A 13776-nucleotide genomic window follows, 5' to 3' on the forward strand; every position below is an offset into this window, starting at 1 on the left:
CCAGCAAAGATACCAGATTTCAATTGGGTTTAACTTGTGCTACTTTATTAAACACAGTGACCAATTTTTGATGCATGAAACCTACTGAATAGCCCATCCCTCCCTCGCCGGTCTGGGGTAGGTGAAATAAATACCACCCACAGCCAATAAGGATTACATTTAAAAGTTCCTACCCAGCCCTCATAATGAGCGCCCAGCTAATCTCAGACTGTACATACCTGTCCTGGATTCTAACCTGTGATGGCTTTTTTCCTCCATAAATCTCACAATCTCCTTTTAAAGGCCAGCATTTCTCAACATTTGTTCCCCATTGCACCACTTCACATGCTCCACCTACTGGAAGTACCACTGGAAGCAACGAGGAATGTCATTGCTAGTTACTGTACTTCCAGAGTGGGAGGCCAGACACAACATGACAAGCACAGGTAAGAGGCTCAGGGTGGATGGGAGGGCTGTTTGGAGAGCACAAAAAGCCAACACTGCGGATCTGTCTGCGAAGCGGAGCCTCCTACTGCTGCCTGTCGCATTGCTGGTCTCACTGTGGGGTCTGTGGGTCCAATGCATACTACCAGACACCACCCCAAGTACCACCGGTGATATGAGTACCACTGGTTGAGAAACATGGATCTAGGCCTTCAGGTGACATCACCACATCCTGTGGCAAGGGGTTCCACAGATTAATAATGCACATTTCTTTCTGTCTGTTCTAACTCTCCTGACACTCAAATTCAGTGGCTGTCCCCTGGCTCTGGTGTTGTGCAATTGGGGAAAAGAACTTCCTTTTATCCTTCCCCTGAAGAATTATGTCTGTCTCCATCATGCCTGCCCCCATGAGCCTTCTTTCTAACTGCAGACCCCCACTGTAGCCTTCTCTCACAAGGGTGGTGCCCCTGCCTGCCCACTCATCATTTTGTTTGCTCTCTTCTGCACCCTTTACAGTTCCACTATGTCCTTTGAGATGTGATGACCAGAACTGGAACCAATTCCCCGGTTATGACCTTACCATTGATTTGCAAAATGGTATAATAATATTGGCCGTTTTATTCTCCATCCCTTTTCACATTTTCTCAAGCATGGAATTGGCCTTCATAGCCCCTGCATACTGAATTGACATTTTTATCAAGCTGTCCACCAGCCCCGCCCCAAGATCTCTTTCCTGATCTGTCACAGATAGCTCAGAACCCAACAGCGTATGCTGCAATAAACTATACAACAAACCAGTGGGTCCCAACCCAGTTTTTGGTAATTTCATGGGTAAATTAAGCTATGGGCCTCAAGGGTTAAACAACCTGCTATTGGGTACTGCTGCCCAATCACCATATAGCCACAGAGGCTAGGGCGGCAGGTAAAGTGAAACTATTTTTTAGGTGGTCCCAAGGCTAAAAAGTTTGGGAAGCACTGCAGTAGAGCCTACTGGTAAGTAAGTAGAGCCTACTGGTAAGTAAAGCCTGCATAAGTTGGGAACCTCAATTCTTGGATTTGGATTTGAGCCCTACAGAACCCTCTGCAGGCTTCCCTGCGCCTCAGAAAAGTAAAAAAATAGCAACTGCAACCCACTTCCGGTTTCACAATTGTAACCTAGAAGTAGGTTGCAATAATTGTTTATAACTTTTCTGAGGCACAGGGAGCCCTGCAGAGTTCTCAGAGGGGCTCCCCACAGTGCCCGAAGGCTGGTGTGTGCTTAGGTAAGCATAAAACCCCCCTGCTGTCCCGGGTGGTGGCACAATCGTAGAGATCATATGATGGAGAGATTTTTAAGATTCTTTTTTCTGACGCAATGCTAAAACAGCCATAGACCTTGTCTTTATCATCTGGAGGTTTTATTGACATAGTTACAAGCCAATTCAGTTCAATTTGGACACAGATGCGCACTCCTTCCTTCACATCCTGCCTCTCTCAACACTACACCCACAACTCCACATTAAATACCTGGGCCGAACAAGACAACCATGTGACATACTTCCACCTCCTTATTTGGGCATATATTGACACTGCATGGTTCGAGCTTTAACTAGGTCATTTTGCTCCTAGATTTTGCTCTGAGATCGAATCTTCTTGGCTCAAAACTCTGGTTACACAAGTTCTTGGAATTTTACGTGTTCTGTCAATAATGATCTTTTAGGTCACTTTGATATAACCTGATCTCTTATCTTTTTACGGGAAACACCAGTTTTTCCTTGGCTCTTAATTTCAGTTATTTTTCTTAAAAGAGAAGCTAGGTTAACCCTTTAAAACAGGGGTGCTCACACTTTTTTGGCTCGAGAGCTACTTTGAAACCCAGCAAGGCCCGGAGATCTACCAGAGTTTGTTTTACAATGTTCGCGCCATCATAACATATAACATTTATGTGTACAATGTATGTTGGTGTACCTTGAGCCCCACTGAGTATAACAGGACTTACTCCTGAGTAGACATGCCTAGGATTAGGCTGTGAGGCTGCAATCCTAGCCACACTTACCTGGGAGTAAGCCCCATTGAGTACAATGGGCCTTACTCCCGGCGTTTCCTCCCAGAGGCACCTGAAGGGGGGGTCGGCACTCCACGATCTACTCATTTTGCCTTGCGATCTACCGGTAGATCGCGATCTACCTATTGAGCACCCCTGCTTTAAAATCTCTATCACATATTGCCAAAATCCCTCCGCTCTGCCCTTTAAGGGAGCAGAGAAAGGGATTCCCGGGCTGGTGGGTAGTGGTTCACCAGTTTAGGAATCCCAACTCTGAGCAGTACAGATGTGCCCCCTTATCTGTGGGGTTCTGTTCTGGAAGCCCTGTGGATAGCTGAAACAGCGGATATGGGCAAATGCCTGACCCTGTGGTCTGGGGGTGAAAAGGCTGGTGTACTGAGAGCTAAAAGTGTCTATTATTGTTATGGATTTTCCATTGATTTCAAGTTTGCCACTTAAGTTGGGTAGTTTCTTGTTTGCTGCACTCTTATAGATACTAATGGCTGGGAATTTTGTGTGTGCCTCTCCGATGATTTCATTTGGATTCCACCTCTCTTTGAAGCTGCACTCAGCAGTCCTGCCCCCCACCGGACCCACCTAGTGGGTCCCGACCCACAGTTTGAGAAACACTGAGTTACACTGTTATAAGTAAATAAAGGCTGGGCACTTTGCGTGTGCCTCTCTGGTGATTGATTTCATTTGGATTGCACCTCACTTTGAAGCTGCACTCAGCAGCCCTGTCCCCCCACTTCAGCAAAGGCTGCCATTAATGGATGCTGGGATGACTCGCCCCAGTGGCATAGCTAACGGGGGTGCAGGGGATGGCAAACGTACCAGCCAACAAGCTTTGGGGGGATCAACCTGAGCATGACAAGGGTGGCCAAAACTGTGAAAACCTTGGTATTTTCGAATAACACCATAACGTTATACCCCATTCCATGCAGAATTTCATGCAGAATGCAATGCAACAGACCGTCTCAAAACATCTCTCTTCTATCAAAACGTACAGCCAAATACCCAAAAAATGAGAACACAACTGCATCATGTAACAAAAACTGGATTTTTTAAACAAAAAGTAACCAGTGAGATTGATTGTTCTGAGAGCCAAATAGGTGTTGTTATGATACAGCTGGGAACAAATAAGGTGTTGATATGGGAAGAGTCTGGGAAAAGGTGGCAGAGCAAGTAGGGGGAAAGCTGTTGGGGGGAGGAGGGGCAGGTTCTCCCCCAATTTTCACTCTTTTAAAAGCCCAGGCGTGACATCACTTCCAGTTGTGACATCACTTCCAGGGCATCATTCTGAGCTCTACACTGGGCTACACGATCATTAAGTGTGCTACTGACTAGCCCTTTACACTGCTATGCAGTTGACCACCCCCCACCCCACCTTACCTAACCCTTGGTATGCCGTGTGTGTGTGTGTGTGTGTGTGTGTGTGTGTGTGTGTGTGTGTGTCTGACACACTATTGTGTGCTGTGAGGGGCCTCATTTTCCTGTGCATGTCTCTAGTGGCAGGAGATGAAGCTGGGAATCATCTGGGAGGAGCCTGCCCTGAAAGTCACCTGTCAACACCCCCTCCTCTGGTTCACTTCTGCCCCCAAATTGCACCCTCTGTGCTCACCATCCAGTTCAGGACTCTGAGACTGGGCTGCAGTGGGCATGAAGGAACACATGCTGGCAAGAAGCAATATGAACAGAGCTCTGATCCCAAAGGCACAGAATGAGTCTGGACTCTGAGTTCTGCAGACTGAGGATCTGGGCCCTTCCTTCTCTTTTCTTTCATAACACTAAAGCAAGTTTCTAGCTCTTATTATGCCAAAAGGAGGCTTGGACGGGTGTGGTCAGCTGAGAAAGCCAGGATGGCAACAGTGGTGTCCGGCAAGGAGGGGGACCCCAGTGAAGAACTGGAAGCGACCAGTGCCTCACTGGATCTCTTACTCTCCTGGGGCAAAAAGAAGCAGACTCACCATGCCATCCAAGGCATGTCTACTCAGAAGCTAGTTCCATGGAATTCAGTGGGTCTTACTCCCATGTAAGCGTACATAAGATTTCAGCCTTAATAAAATCATACAACTCATGATATGTACCCTGTTTGTAGGGCTAACCCCAGACACCCTGGCAGTGGCATAGCTAGCTTGAGGCAGCCTGCCCTGGTTGCCACCCTCGGGGATGACACCACTAGTGACCAAAATTACGAAAAAGGCCATTTGTAGGAATAATATCATCAAGTATACAATATCATCATTATATACCATTTGATGTGCAATTTGCAGCAGAATACAGTTAAACAAACCAGAGTGAAATATCTCCATTCTGTCAAACGTTATGGCCAAAAAACCAGAGAACAAAAATACAGCTCTTTGCAATGAAAAGGCGATTTCCTAAACTCAAATGGACCAATGAGACTGAGGATTGGAAGAGTCCATGAGATGTTACTATGACAAAGAGCGGAACCCATAAGGTGCTAGTCAGATGACACGCTTGGGGGGGTGACACTAGGGCTGTGTTTTGGGGGGCCATGAGCACTACCTTAACTACAGAGCCCAGGTCAACCAGGTGGGCAGCTGCATCCAGAAGCCACCAGGACCTGCCTGGGAGGCATCCCAGGACGACCCAAAAGGGGGGCTGCGCAGAAGTGGGAAGGACCTGGATGCAGGGAATGGGATGTGGCATCAGGACCGGAGCCAGACGGGGGGACGGCAGGGGGAAGGGCCGCCCGGAGGGTCTTCCAGGCCTGCCTCGCAGTGCTGCAGAGAGACCAGGCGGGAGGGAGACGGCAAGCCCCCTGAAGACGCCCCTCGCCCTGCCGCAAGCACCAAGCGGGGGACCAGCAGAGACCCCCGTCTCGCCCTTCGCTGCGCATTGGCTGCTCCGTCCGGGAGGAGGAGGAGGGGAGAGGAGGGTCCAGCCAGCCAGTCCTTCCTCTGCACAGGCACTGCGAGGGTTAACAGGAGGAGTGAATGGGAAGCCAGTCCCTGCTCCGCCCCTTCCTCTGCCTCCCTCTTACAGGCCAGCATTCCTCCCTGGTGGGTCCCTCTGTGGCAGTGAGTTGGTCCTAGGGCTCCTGGGATTGATGGAAAGAAGCCCCAGAGGGGAGAGACAGCTGGGCTCAAAGGCCAGCCAGGGAAGGGGGGGCTGGAGAGGAACTATGACACTCCTGCCCCTCCCCGCTGCACGCTACCCTCTGGGGCTGCCTTAGAGGGCTCTGCTTCTGTGCTGGGGTTTGTGCGACAGGGACAAGGCCAAAGGGGGAGCAGTGTCAGAGCTGGAAGAGTGGCAGGAAGAGCCGGGAGCAGGAGGGACACCCGGGAACCATGTTTGAGCCCTGGGACTGTCCCTGAAAGGGAAGGGGGTGGGGGCTTCTCAAGTGCCTTGTCTTTTAATTGTGTATCCTTCAGATCCTCCCTTCTTGCTTGGACTGTTTTCAGCTTCTTCGTTCCTGGTGTGGGCAGGTGGAATAAAACTCTTTCCCAAAACAGCAGGAGTTTGCAGCCGAAAAGGATCCATCCAGCGTCCAGGCCTGACCCAGGAAAGACAAAGCCCAGATCTCTGCGCTCCCTTCACACAGCCTCAAAACTTCTGCATCATTCCAGGTGTGTGTCTCAGCGGGGCGGGTGGGGGGGTTTCATTCCACTTACACAGCATTTCTCCATATTTGTCTTCTGCCACTGGAAGGAACTGGTGACGACATCATCACTAGTCACTTCTAGGTTGGGCACTACTTATTCCAAGGGTGCCTTAAATGTGCTTTATGGTACATTTATGATATCTAGCGATGGCGCTGAGCTCTAGCACTATTGGCCATTAGGACTGGGCCCTTAGAGAGATAATAGATCTTCCACCCACAACTATTCTGGGAAACTGCCCTGCCAAGATGCCCCCATTACACCTGACTTCATCCTGCCCCCTGCATCGGCCAGTCAAGTTTCTCCTCCTCATCAGGTCGAATCGCCTGAGTTCCAGGACATCACCTGGAATGGATACAGCACCTGTCTTGGGTGCTGCTCAAGGTCACTCCTAGGGGACTGGGCTTTGTGAAAGAACAGCCGCAAGAGGACTGAATGGAGGCAGACACTGCAGCAGAAAATGTGGGTGTTAGTGGGCTTGAAATGCTCTTAAGGAGGGGATGGAGGTGACTAGACAGGCAAGGAGGGGAAGAAACAGGAACCAGGTGGCAGAAGGAAGATTGTGAAGCAAGTGGATGTGAGTGTCTCACCCAACAGAGGCATTTCTGGTTTGGGGAAATCGTGTCAAGTTGCAGAAGGAAGAGGGCACGAAGGTTCAATGACCTCCCATCAGGCTTGTCTCCCTCACAGGCAGTGGGATGGAATCAGGGCCATGTTGCAGACCTTCTCCTCTTTCGCATGGAGCAGAATCAGCACCTCTGCAGCCTGCTCAGGTAAGGGGGGATCCCAGAGCAACGTGCAAGGAACACCTTGTCCTCCTGTCTCCCAGGCCTTGAAGGAAGCCTTTTTGTCTGATGCTGTAAAATATTGTATTTGACCAAACAGAAGAGTGCGTGCGAACTCCAGAGAACTCCATCGGCTGGAGTGTCGGTTGACCAGTAAAATCCTGTAATTAGTCTCCTTTTATTGGGATGACCTCACATGTTGTCAAGTTCCTTGGAGTTGAGAATCTGTGTCTCTAAGCAGTTCTCTTCCTTTTCCACTGCATTGGGGGGGGGGAGCCTCAATCATGGTGGCTGGAGTGAGGAGCCGCATGGAGCCTTTTCTCTCCAGCCCTTCAGGAGTCCGTCACACACAGCACTGGCCTTCCAAACTGTTGTAATTGTCCTTTGAATCTCACCGGGGATCCTCAGTCCTCTCCCATTGGACACCATGGCCCAGCTGCTGCCGTTCGCCATTTGCTTCATCACAATTGGTTTTGGATTTGGGGGTTTGTCTGAATGCCAGATGGACACAAAAGGGTGCTTTGCATGAGTGTGAGCAGGAGAAGGTGGCTGAAGACCAACTGAGGTTGTGATGTGGCCAAACCCGACAGATTATGGCTCAGGGCAAGAGCAGCTCAGAAAACATTGGCTGCCCTCCTTTTCCAGGCAGAGCTTCAGTGAGAGAAGCTGAGCAGAGCAAGCAGACAGCTACAAAACCTGGAATGGCAGGCCGTGTGTTAAGAACACACTCTACCCACAGGAAGAGCAGTGCAGTGCTGAGTGGGCAGTGACTGAGGGAGGAGGTCCTGGGGAGGAAATATGGCTGGGGGGGTCAAAAGTGGCACAGCCAGCAGCACGATGGAGGTTGCTCACTCAGAACATACTGAGCATGTGCATGTCCAAACTCTGGCCTGGTGTACTGAAGTCGGCTATTCCTGTTACATGCAGCACAGTGGTGTAATGCGTTTCATGCTTCTCTGTAAGCAGCAATGCACGATCTTTGCCTCTTTACACCATCAAAGTGGGCAGCAGTCCCTCCAAGGAAGGCCACACCTGGGTATCCCCATCTGGCCTGCGCTGGGACAGAAGGATTGCCGTGTTGTGTATGTGGTGAAACAGTGAGGCCATTTGTGAATATTTCCTGGACCACTTTTCAATTGCTGGTACGTTGTCCTGCCTCCCAGTCTAATGCCATCAATGTGGCCAATGAATACCATAGAGGTGGTCACTCAAGCGATGTGGTATTTTTCATCAGGACCACATGTGTCATACATGGATGGCGTCTGTTCTGTTAGAAAAGGCAGGAAAAAATTACGTGCAAAGAACTGTTTCGATTTGCTTAATATACTGCAGGAAAATACCAGTTGATCCCAACTTAATTTCTCTTTCAGGCTGAGGGCAAAAGAGAAGGGAAATGTTCTATCGAAAGGGTGGGACGTTCTCTCTGGGAACAGAACTGTTTTTATTTTTTCCTTCCAGGGTCTGGTGTCCTTCGAGGAGGTGGCTGTGCGCTTCACAGAGGAGGAGTGGATTCTGCTGGAGCCTGGCCAAAAGGCTCTGTACAGGGATGTCATGCTGGAGAATTATGAGATGGTGGCCTCTCTGGGTAAGGGTTCCTAAATTCTTGGTGTGTAGGATCCAAAGACATGAGCTGCTATTCTTGTTTCCCACTGTTAGAATTGCTCCATAAAATGGGCCATGTAGGGCTGGAACTTGTGTTCTGAACATGCCTGATATTCCTTGCTGTTATAGAGCTGAGCCTGGCCTGACTAATGCTTTCTGGACCTGCAAAATGCACCACTTGTAACTGACAGTGATGGTCATGCCTCCTCCAGTCCTTTTTCTGTATTGTTCAGCTTCTTTCCCCATGATTTGGTGGTTTGTCGAGGACTAGGAGCTGCTGCTGGGGGGATTTTGCATGACCTGCCCGTTAGTCCTATCACCAGGGGAATGTGGGATTTCTCAGGCTGACTGAAGGGGCTGTGTATCCATGACCTGTGCCTGATGTATCCAGAGAAACACTGAACCGTTGCACTGGGGGCATGACGTGGGTCTGCTCTGGTTCCCTCTATGGGTGGTTTGATGTCTAAAGTGAAGGGGGCCAGAATTGAAGATTATTTCTCCCAACTCCCACATATGTTTTCCAGATCACCTCCAGGGCTTGTGGCTGATGCCATCTTGGTCTGTCTTGGCACCAAGAAAGGCTTTTGGAACATGCCACTTTGCAAGCCCTATTTGGGCATCAGATCCAAACAGGCCACTGCAGTCCTCCTTCTCTTGGTTTTCTTTAGTGACCAGATCTTGATACTTTTTCTTGTTAGGAGAAACAGCTTTGTACAGGAGGAGGTTAACTGCCATTATGAGTCACAGGATAGCCCAGGGGTGTGTTGGCCCATAAAGCCTTTCCTTCTCCAGCATGTGGGAGGTTTTCATTTAAGCAGGAATGAGGAATCGAGATTATTTTCATCTCTTTCTGATTCCAAGAGCCATGTATGTTTGCCAGACCAGCTCCAGGACTTGTGGCTTATGCCGTCTTGGACATTGTCTGTTGTTGCATCAGCAAAGTCTTTGAAACCTGCTGATTTGCTAGCTCTATTTGGGCATCAGATCCAAATGGAGAAACTGCAAACTTCAGTCCTCTTTCTTCTGCTTTTCTTCAGTGACAGATCTTAGCACTTTCTCCTGCTATAAAAAATGGGTTTGCTGAAGAACATTGTGAGCCAAGGGGAAGACAAGGGGTGTCTTGGCCCTTTAAGCAGCTCTTCCTTCTCAGCCTGGGCTTGTCTAGGGAGGCATTCATGCTGCACTGGGACACACGGAATCTGCCTTCTGAGTCACACCCGTCTGGTTCAGTACTGCCCACACTGATCGAAAACAGCTGTCCAGTGGTTCAAGCAGGGATGTCTCCCAGTCCTCTCTTGATGCCAGGGATGGTTTCTGGGTCTTTTGTGTGCAAAACAAGTACTCAATCACTGAGCTATGTCTGTTCCGGACTGAGAATCAGGTGCTCTAGTGAGAGTCTTGCTGAGGAGATGAAAAGGCAGGAGAAGGCCACCTCTTTTCTTTGCTTCCCAGTTACTTTGCAGAGTGGGAATTGCCAGAAAAGGAGGTGGATAGCCGGCCTTCAGGTTGAGGCTTCCCTTCCATATGCTGAGAGGTTGATGAGAGAAGCATGGCTGGGTCCTCGTTCACAACTGGATTCCCAACTGGTCCCTCATTCCAGCACTCATGAGCAGTGAGCCTGTACTTACACAAACCAGACTGACCCTTTCAGAACTGACTATGCAGCTCATTCATGTGCAGGTGTTCAGCGAGGGCACCTCTTGTCCTGTCCCATTCCGAGCCACTCTGGAGGTGGGGGGCAGTCGTTTTGGAAAGGCTGGATATTTTGTAAGCAGAAGGAACTCATTCTCTTGTTTCTTTCTCAGAGGAGTTTCCTAAACTTGCCTTTGTTACCCAGCTGGAGGAAGGAGAGTCTGCATTTTTCCAGAAGCACCAGGAAGAAGAGGAATCAGCAGGTAATTCTATTACACACAACACTGCTTAATACAACAGTAGATTTGGATCAGTGTGTGCTGGCTGACTTGGGACACCTCACCTCTGTAATCAAAATTTTGGCCACATATCCCCTAAGGGGAAATCAGTTGCAGACCTTACCCCTCTGCTGCCCTGTGGCACAGATAATATGGCATTGAAACTGTTGTGAAGCCCTAGAAAATCCTAAGGGAGAACCCCTCTTGTGACTTTTCCAAAGAAACATTCTCTACAAAGGATACAAAGCTGACCCAATCCCTGGGTTTGTCAGGTTGCAACAAGCCTGGCAGCTGTAATTTTTTACTCCTGAACAACAGCCAACTGTGAATGGTTTACTGAGAGGGCTGCAATCCTAAGCAATGCTTTGAATGGCTGCCTTGGGATCCTTTGGGAGAAAGGAAGAAGAAAAGTACTGGAAATAAATTAATAAATACCTTCCTGGGAGTCTTTAGAGGTCCCATTTTTCTATTGGGCTGCTCATCAAGCTTCTCTCTTTGTTCCAGGAAGCAATAGAGAAGAGGATGAAAGGGAATCACGGGGGGTGTCACAAAAAACAACCATGCAGGACATACAAGAAGTCACTTTTAGAGACCAGGATGGATCAAGGAGGCAGGAGGGAAGGTCAGCATTTATATTGTCTGAGACAAGAAAGAGTTTCAGCACCAACACAGATCTTATCTTCCATAAAAAGACCCACACAATGGAGAAAGCTGTGCATTACGTCAGACCAGAGGAGCAGCATGGAAGTCACACAGAGGAATGGAGTAATAAACGTGATGCTCTTCATGGGAGGGTCTTCAATGTCATCCCAGTTGATCCAGAAAAAGAAACTGGAATGACGGGGAAAGAACATCCTCAATTTGCAAAAACCATCAGCTGTAAATCAGAACTTGGAACACGTCACACAAATGGTAAAGGAGAAAAACGATATAAATGCCTGACGTGTGGAATGAGCTTTAGTGTGAGCAGAGACCTGATTTTGCATCAAAGAACCCACACGGGGGAGAAACCATATCAGTGCTTGGAGTGTGGAAAGAGCTTCAGTCGAAGCTCACACCTGACTGGGCATCAAAGAACCCACACGGGGCAGAAACCATACAAATGCTTGGAGTGCGGGATGAGCTTCAGTGCAAGAAGTAGCCTGACTGTGCATCAAAGAACCCACACAGGGGAAAAACCATATCAGTGCTTGGAGTGTGGAAAGAGCTTCTGTCAGAGCAGAGACCTGATTGTGCATCAAAGAACCCACACGGGAGAGAAACCTTATAAATGCTTGGATTGTGGAAAGAGCTTCAGTACAAGCTCACACCTGACTCTGCATCAAAGAACCCACACGGGGCAGAAACCATATCAGTGCTTGGAATGTGGGAAGGGCTTCAGTCAAAGCTCACACCTGACTGTGCATCAAAGAACCCACACGGGGCAGAAGCCATACAAATGCTTGGAGTGTGGGAAGAGTTTCAGTGCAAGAGGTAGCCTGACTGTGCATCAAAGAACCCACACAAGGGAGAAACCATATCAGTGCTTGGAGTGTGGAAAGAGCTTCTGTCAGAGCTCATACCTTACTGTGCATCAAAGAACCCATATGGGGCAGAAACCATACAAATGCTTTGAGTGTGGGAAGAGCTTCAGTGATAGCAGAGAGGTGATTGTGCATCAAAGAACCCACACAGGGGAGAAACCATATAAATGTTTGGAGTGTGGAAAGAGTTTCAGTCGGACGTCACACCTGACTGTGCATCAAAGAACGCACATGGAGGAGAAACCATACAAATGCTTGGAGTGTGGAAAGAGCTTCATTCAGAACTGTAAACTGACTGTACATCAAAGAACCCACACGGGGCAGAAACCATATAAATGTTTGGAGTGTGGAAGGAGCTTCAGTCATCGCTCACACCTGACCCTGCATCAAATAACCCACATGGAGGAGAAACCATACAAATGCTTGGAGTGTGGAAAGAGCTTCATTCAGAGCTGCAACCTGACCCTGCATCAAAGAACCCACACGGGGCATAAACCATATAAATGTTTGGAGTGTGGAAAGAGCTTCGGTCAGAGCTCACACCTGACTCTGCATCAAAGAACCCACACGGGGCAGAAACCATATCAGTGCTTGGAGTGTGGGAAGGGCTTCAGTCATAGCTCACACCTGATTGTGCATCAAAGAATCCACACAGGGCAGAAACCATACAAATGCTTGGAGTGTGGGATGAGCTTCACTGCAACAAGTAGACTGACTGTGCATCAAAGAACCCACACAGGGGAGAAACCATATCAGTGCTTGGAGTGTGGAAAGTGCTTCATTCAGAGCTGTGACCTGACTGTGCATCAAAGAACCCACACGGGGCAGAAACCATACAGATGCTTGGAGTGCGGGAAGAGCTTCAGTGCAAGAGGTAACATGACTCTGCATCAAAGAACCCACATGGAGGAGAAACCATACAAATGCTTGGAGTGTGGAAAGAGCTTCACTGAGAGCAGAGGCCTGACTGTGCATCAAAGTAACCACAGTGGGGAGAAACCGTATCAATGCTTGGAGTGTGGAAAGAGCTTCACTGAGATCAGAGGTCTGACTGTGCATCAAAGAAACCACAGAGGGGAGAATCCCTATCAATGCTTGGAGTGTGGAAAGAGCTACAGTCTGAGTTCACAACTGATTCGGCATCAAAGAACCCACACAGAAGAGAAACCATAGAAATCAGGGATTGCCAAACTTGCTTTACATACAAGCCATGTACAATAGTCTTCAGAAGCCTGAGAGTCACAATACTGAAGAAGCATTTAAATTTGTAAAAAGATTTAGTTATCATGAACTAAATATTTACTTCCTTGAACATATGTTTTAATCCACTTGACTCTTAGTTTATGTCCAGGATGTAACGGGAGGGTTTGAGCTTGCCGGTGAATTCCCCTTCTCAGTAGTGGCTGGGTCAGTACTACAAATGGGAAGCAGGCAGGCAGGTCAGTGATTCAAGTCCTCCTGAGTAGGTGGGGCTTCCATGGTTCCCCAGACTGTATGTCCCCTCCCCAGTGTAATACGTAGTCCATGATAAAAAGAGTCCTCTGGAACGTTTTCCAACTGGATACGACTTCCATTCGCCTCATGCACAGAATTCACCTGTTGGCACTAGAAAAGGGCGGCCTAGGCCTATGAAGGGCAGGGCTCAGACCTAGGGATAGGGGCACTGAAGGATCTCCTCCATTTGTGTCTCTCAGCTGTACCTTCCCAGAGAATCCCAAACTCCTAAACGTGTTCCATGCTATTCTTTCTGTGTGTGTGTGTGAGTTTTTTTTTTTTTTTTTTTTTTTTTTGCAGTGATTGAGTGTCAGATGGGCAGGTGGACTGACCCTGCCATGGCACTACTGAGAAGGGAAGTTCACAGGCAAGCTCAAACCCTCCCGTTCT

General features: G+C 48.7%; 1 protein-coding gene across 1 annotated transcript in view; it reads left to right on the forward strand.

Annotated features, from left to right (window-relative positions):
- Positions 1-13776, forward strand: part of LOC136640525 (uncharacterized) — a 117019-nt gene that overhangs the window by 31588 nt on the left and 71655 nt on the right. Inside the window, 1 exon segment of the mRNA XM_066615683.1 lies at positions 11667-12937. Coding sequence (XP_066471780.1) covers positions 11667-12937 — 1271 coding nt within the window.

The sequence above is a fragment of the Tiliqua scincoides genome, chromosome 2 (genome assembly GCF_035046505.1).
Source record: "Tiliqua scincoides isolate rTilSci1 chromosome 2, rTilSci1.hap2, whole genome shotgun sequence".
In the NCBI taxonomy this organism is placed as follows: Eukaryota; Metazoa; Chordata; class Lepidosauria; order Squamata; family Scincidae; genus Tiliqua; species Tiliqua scincoides.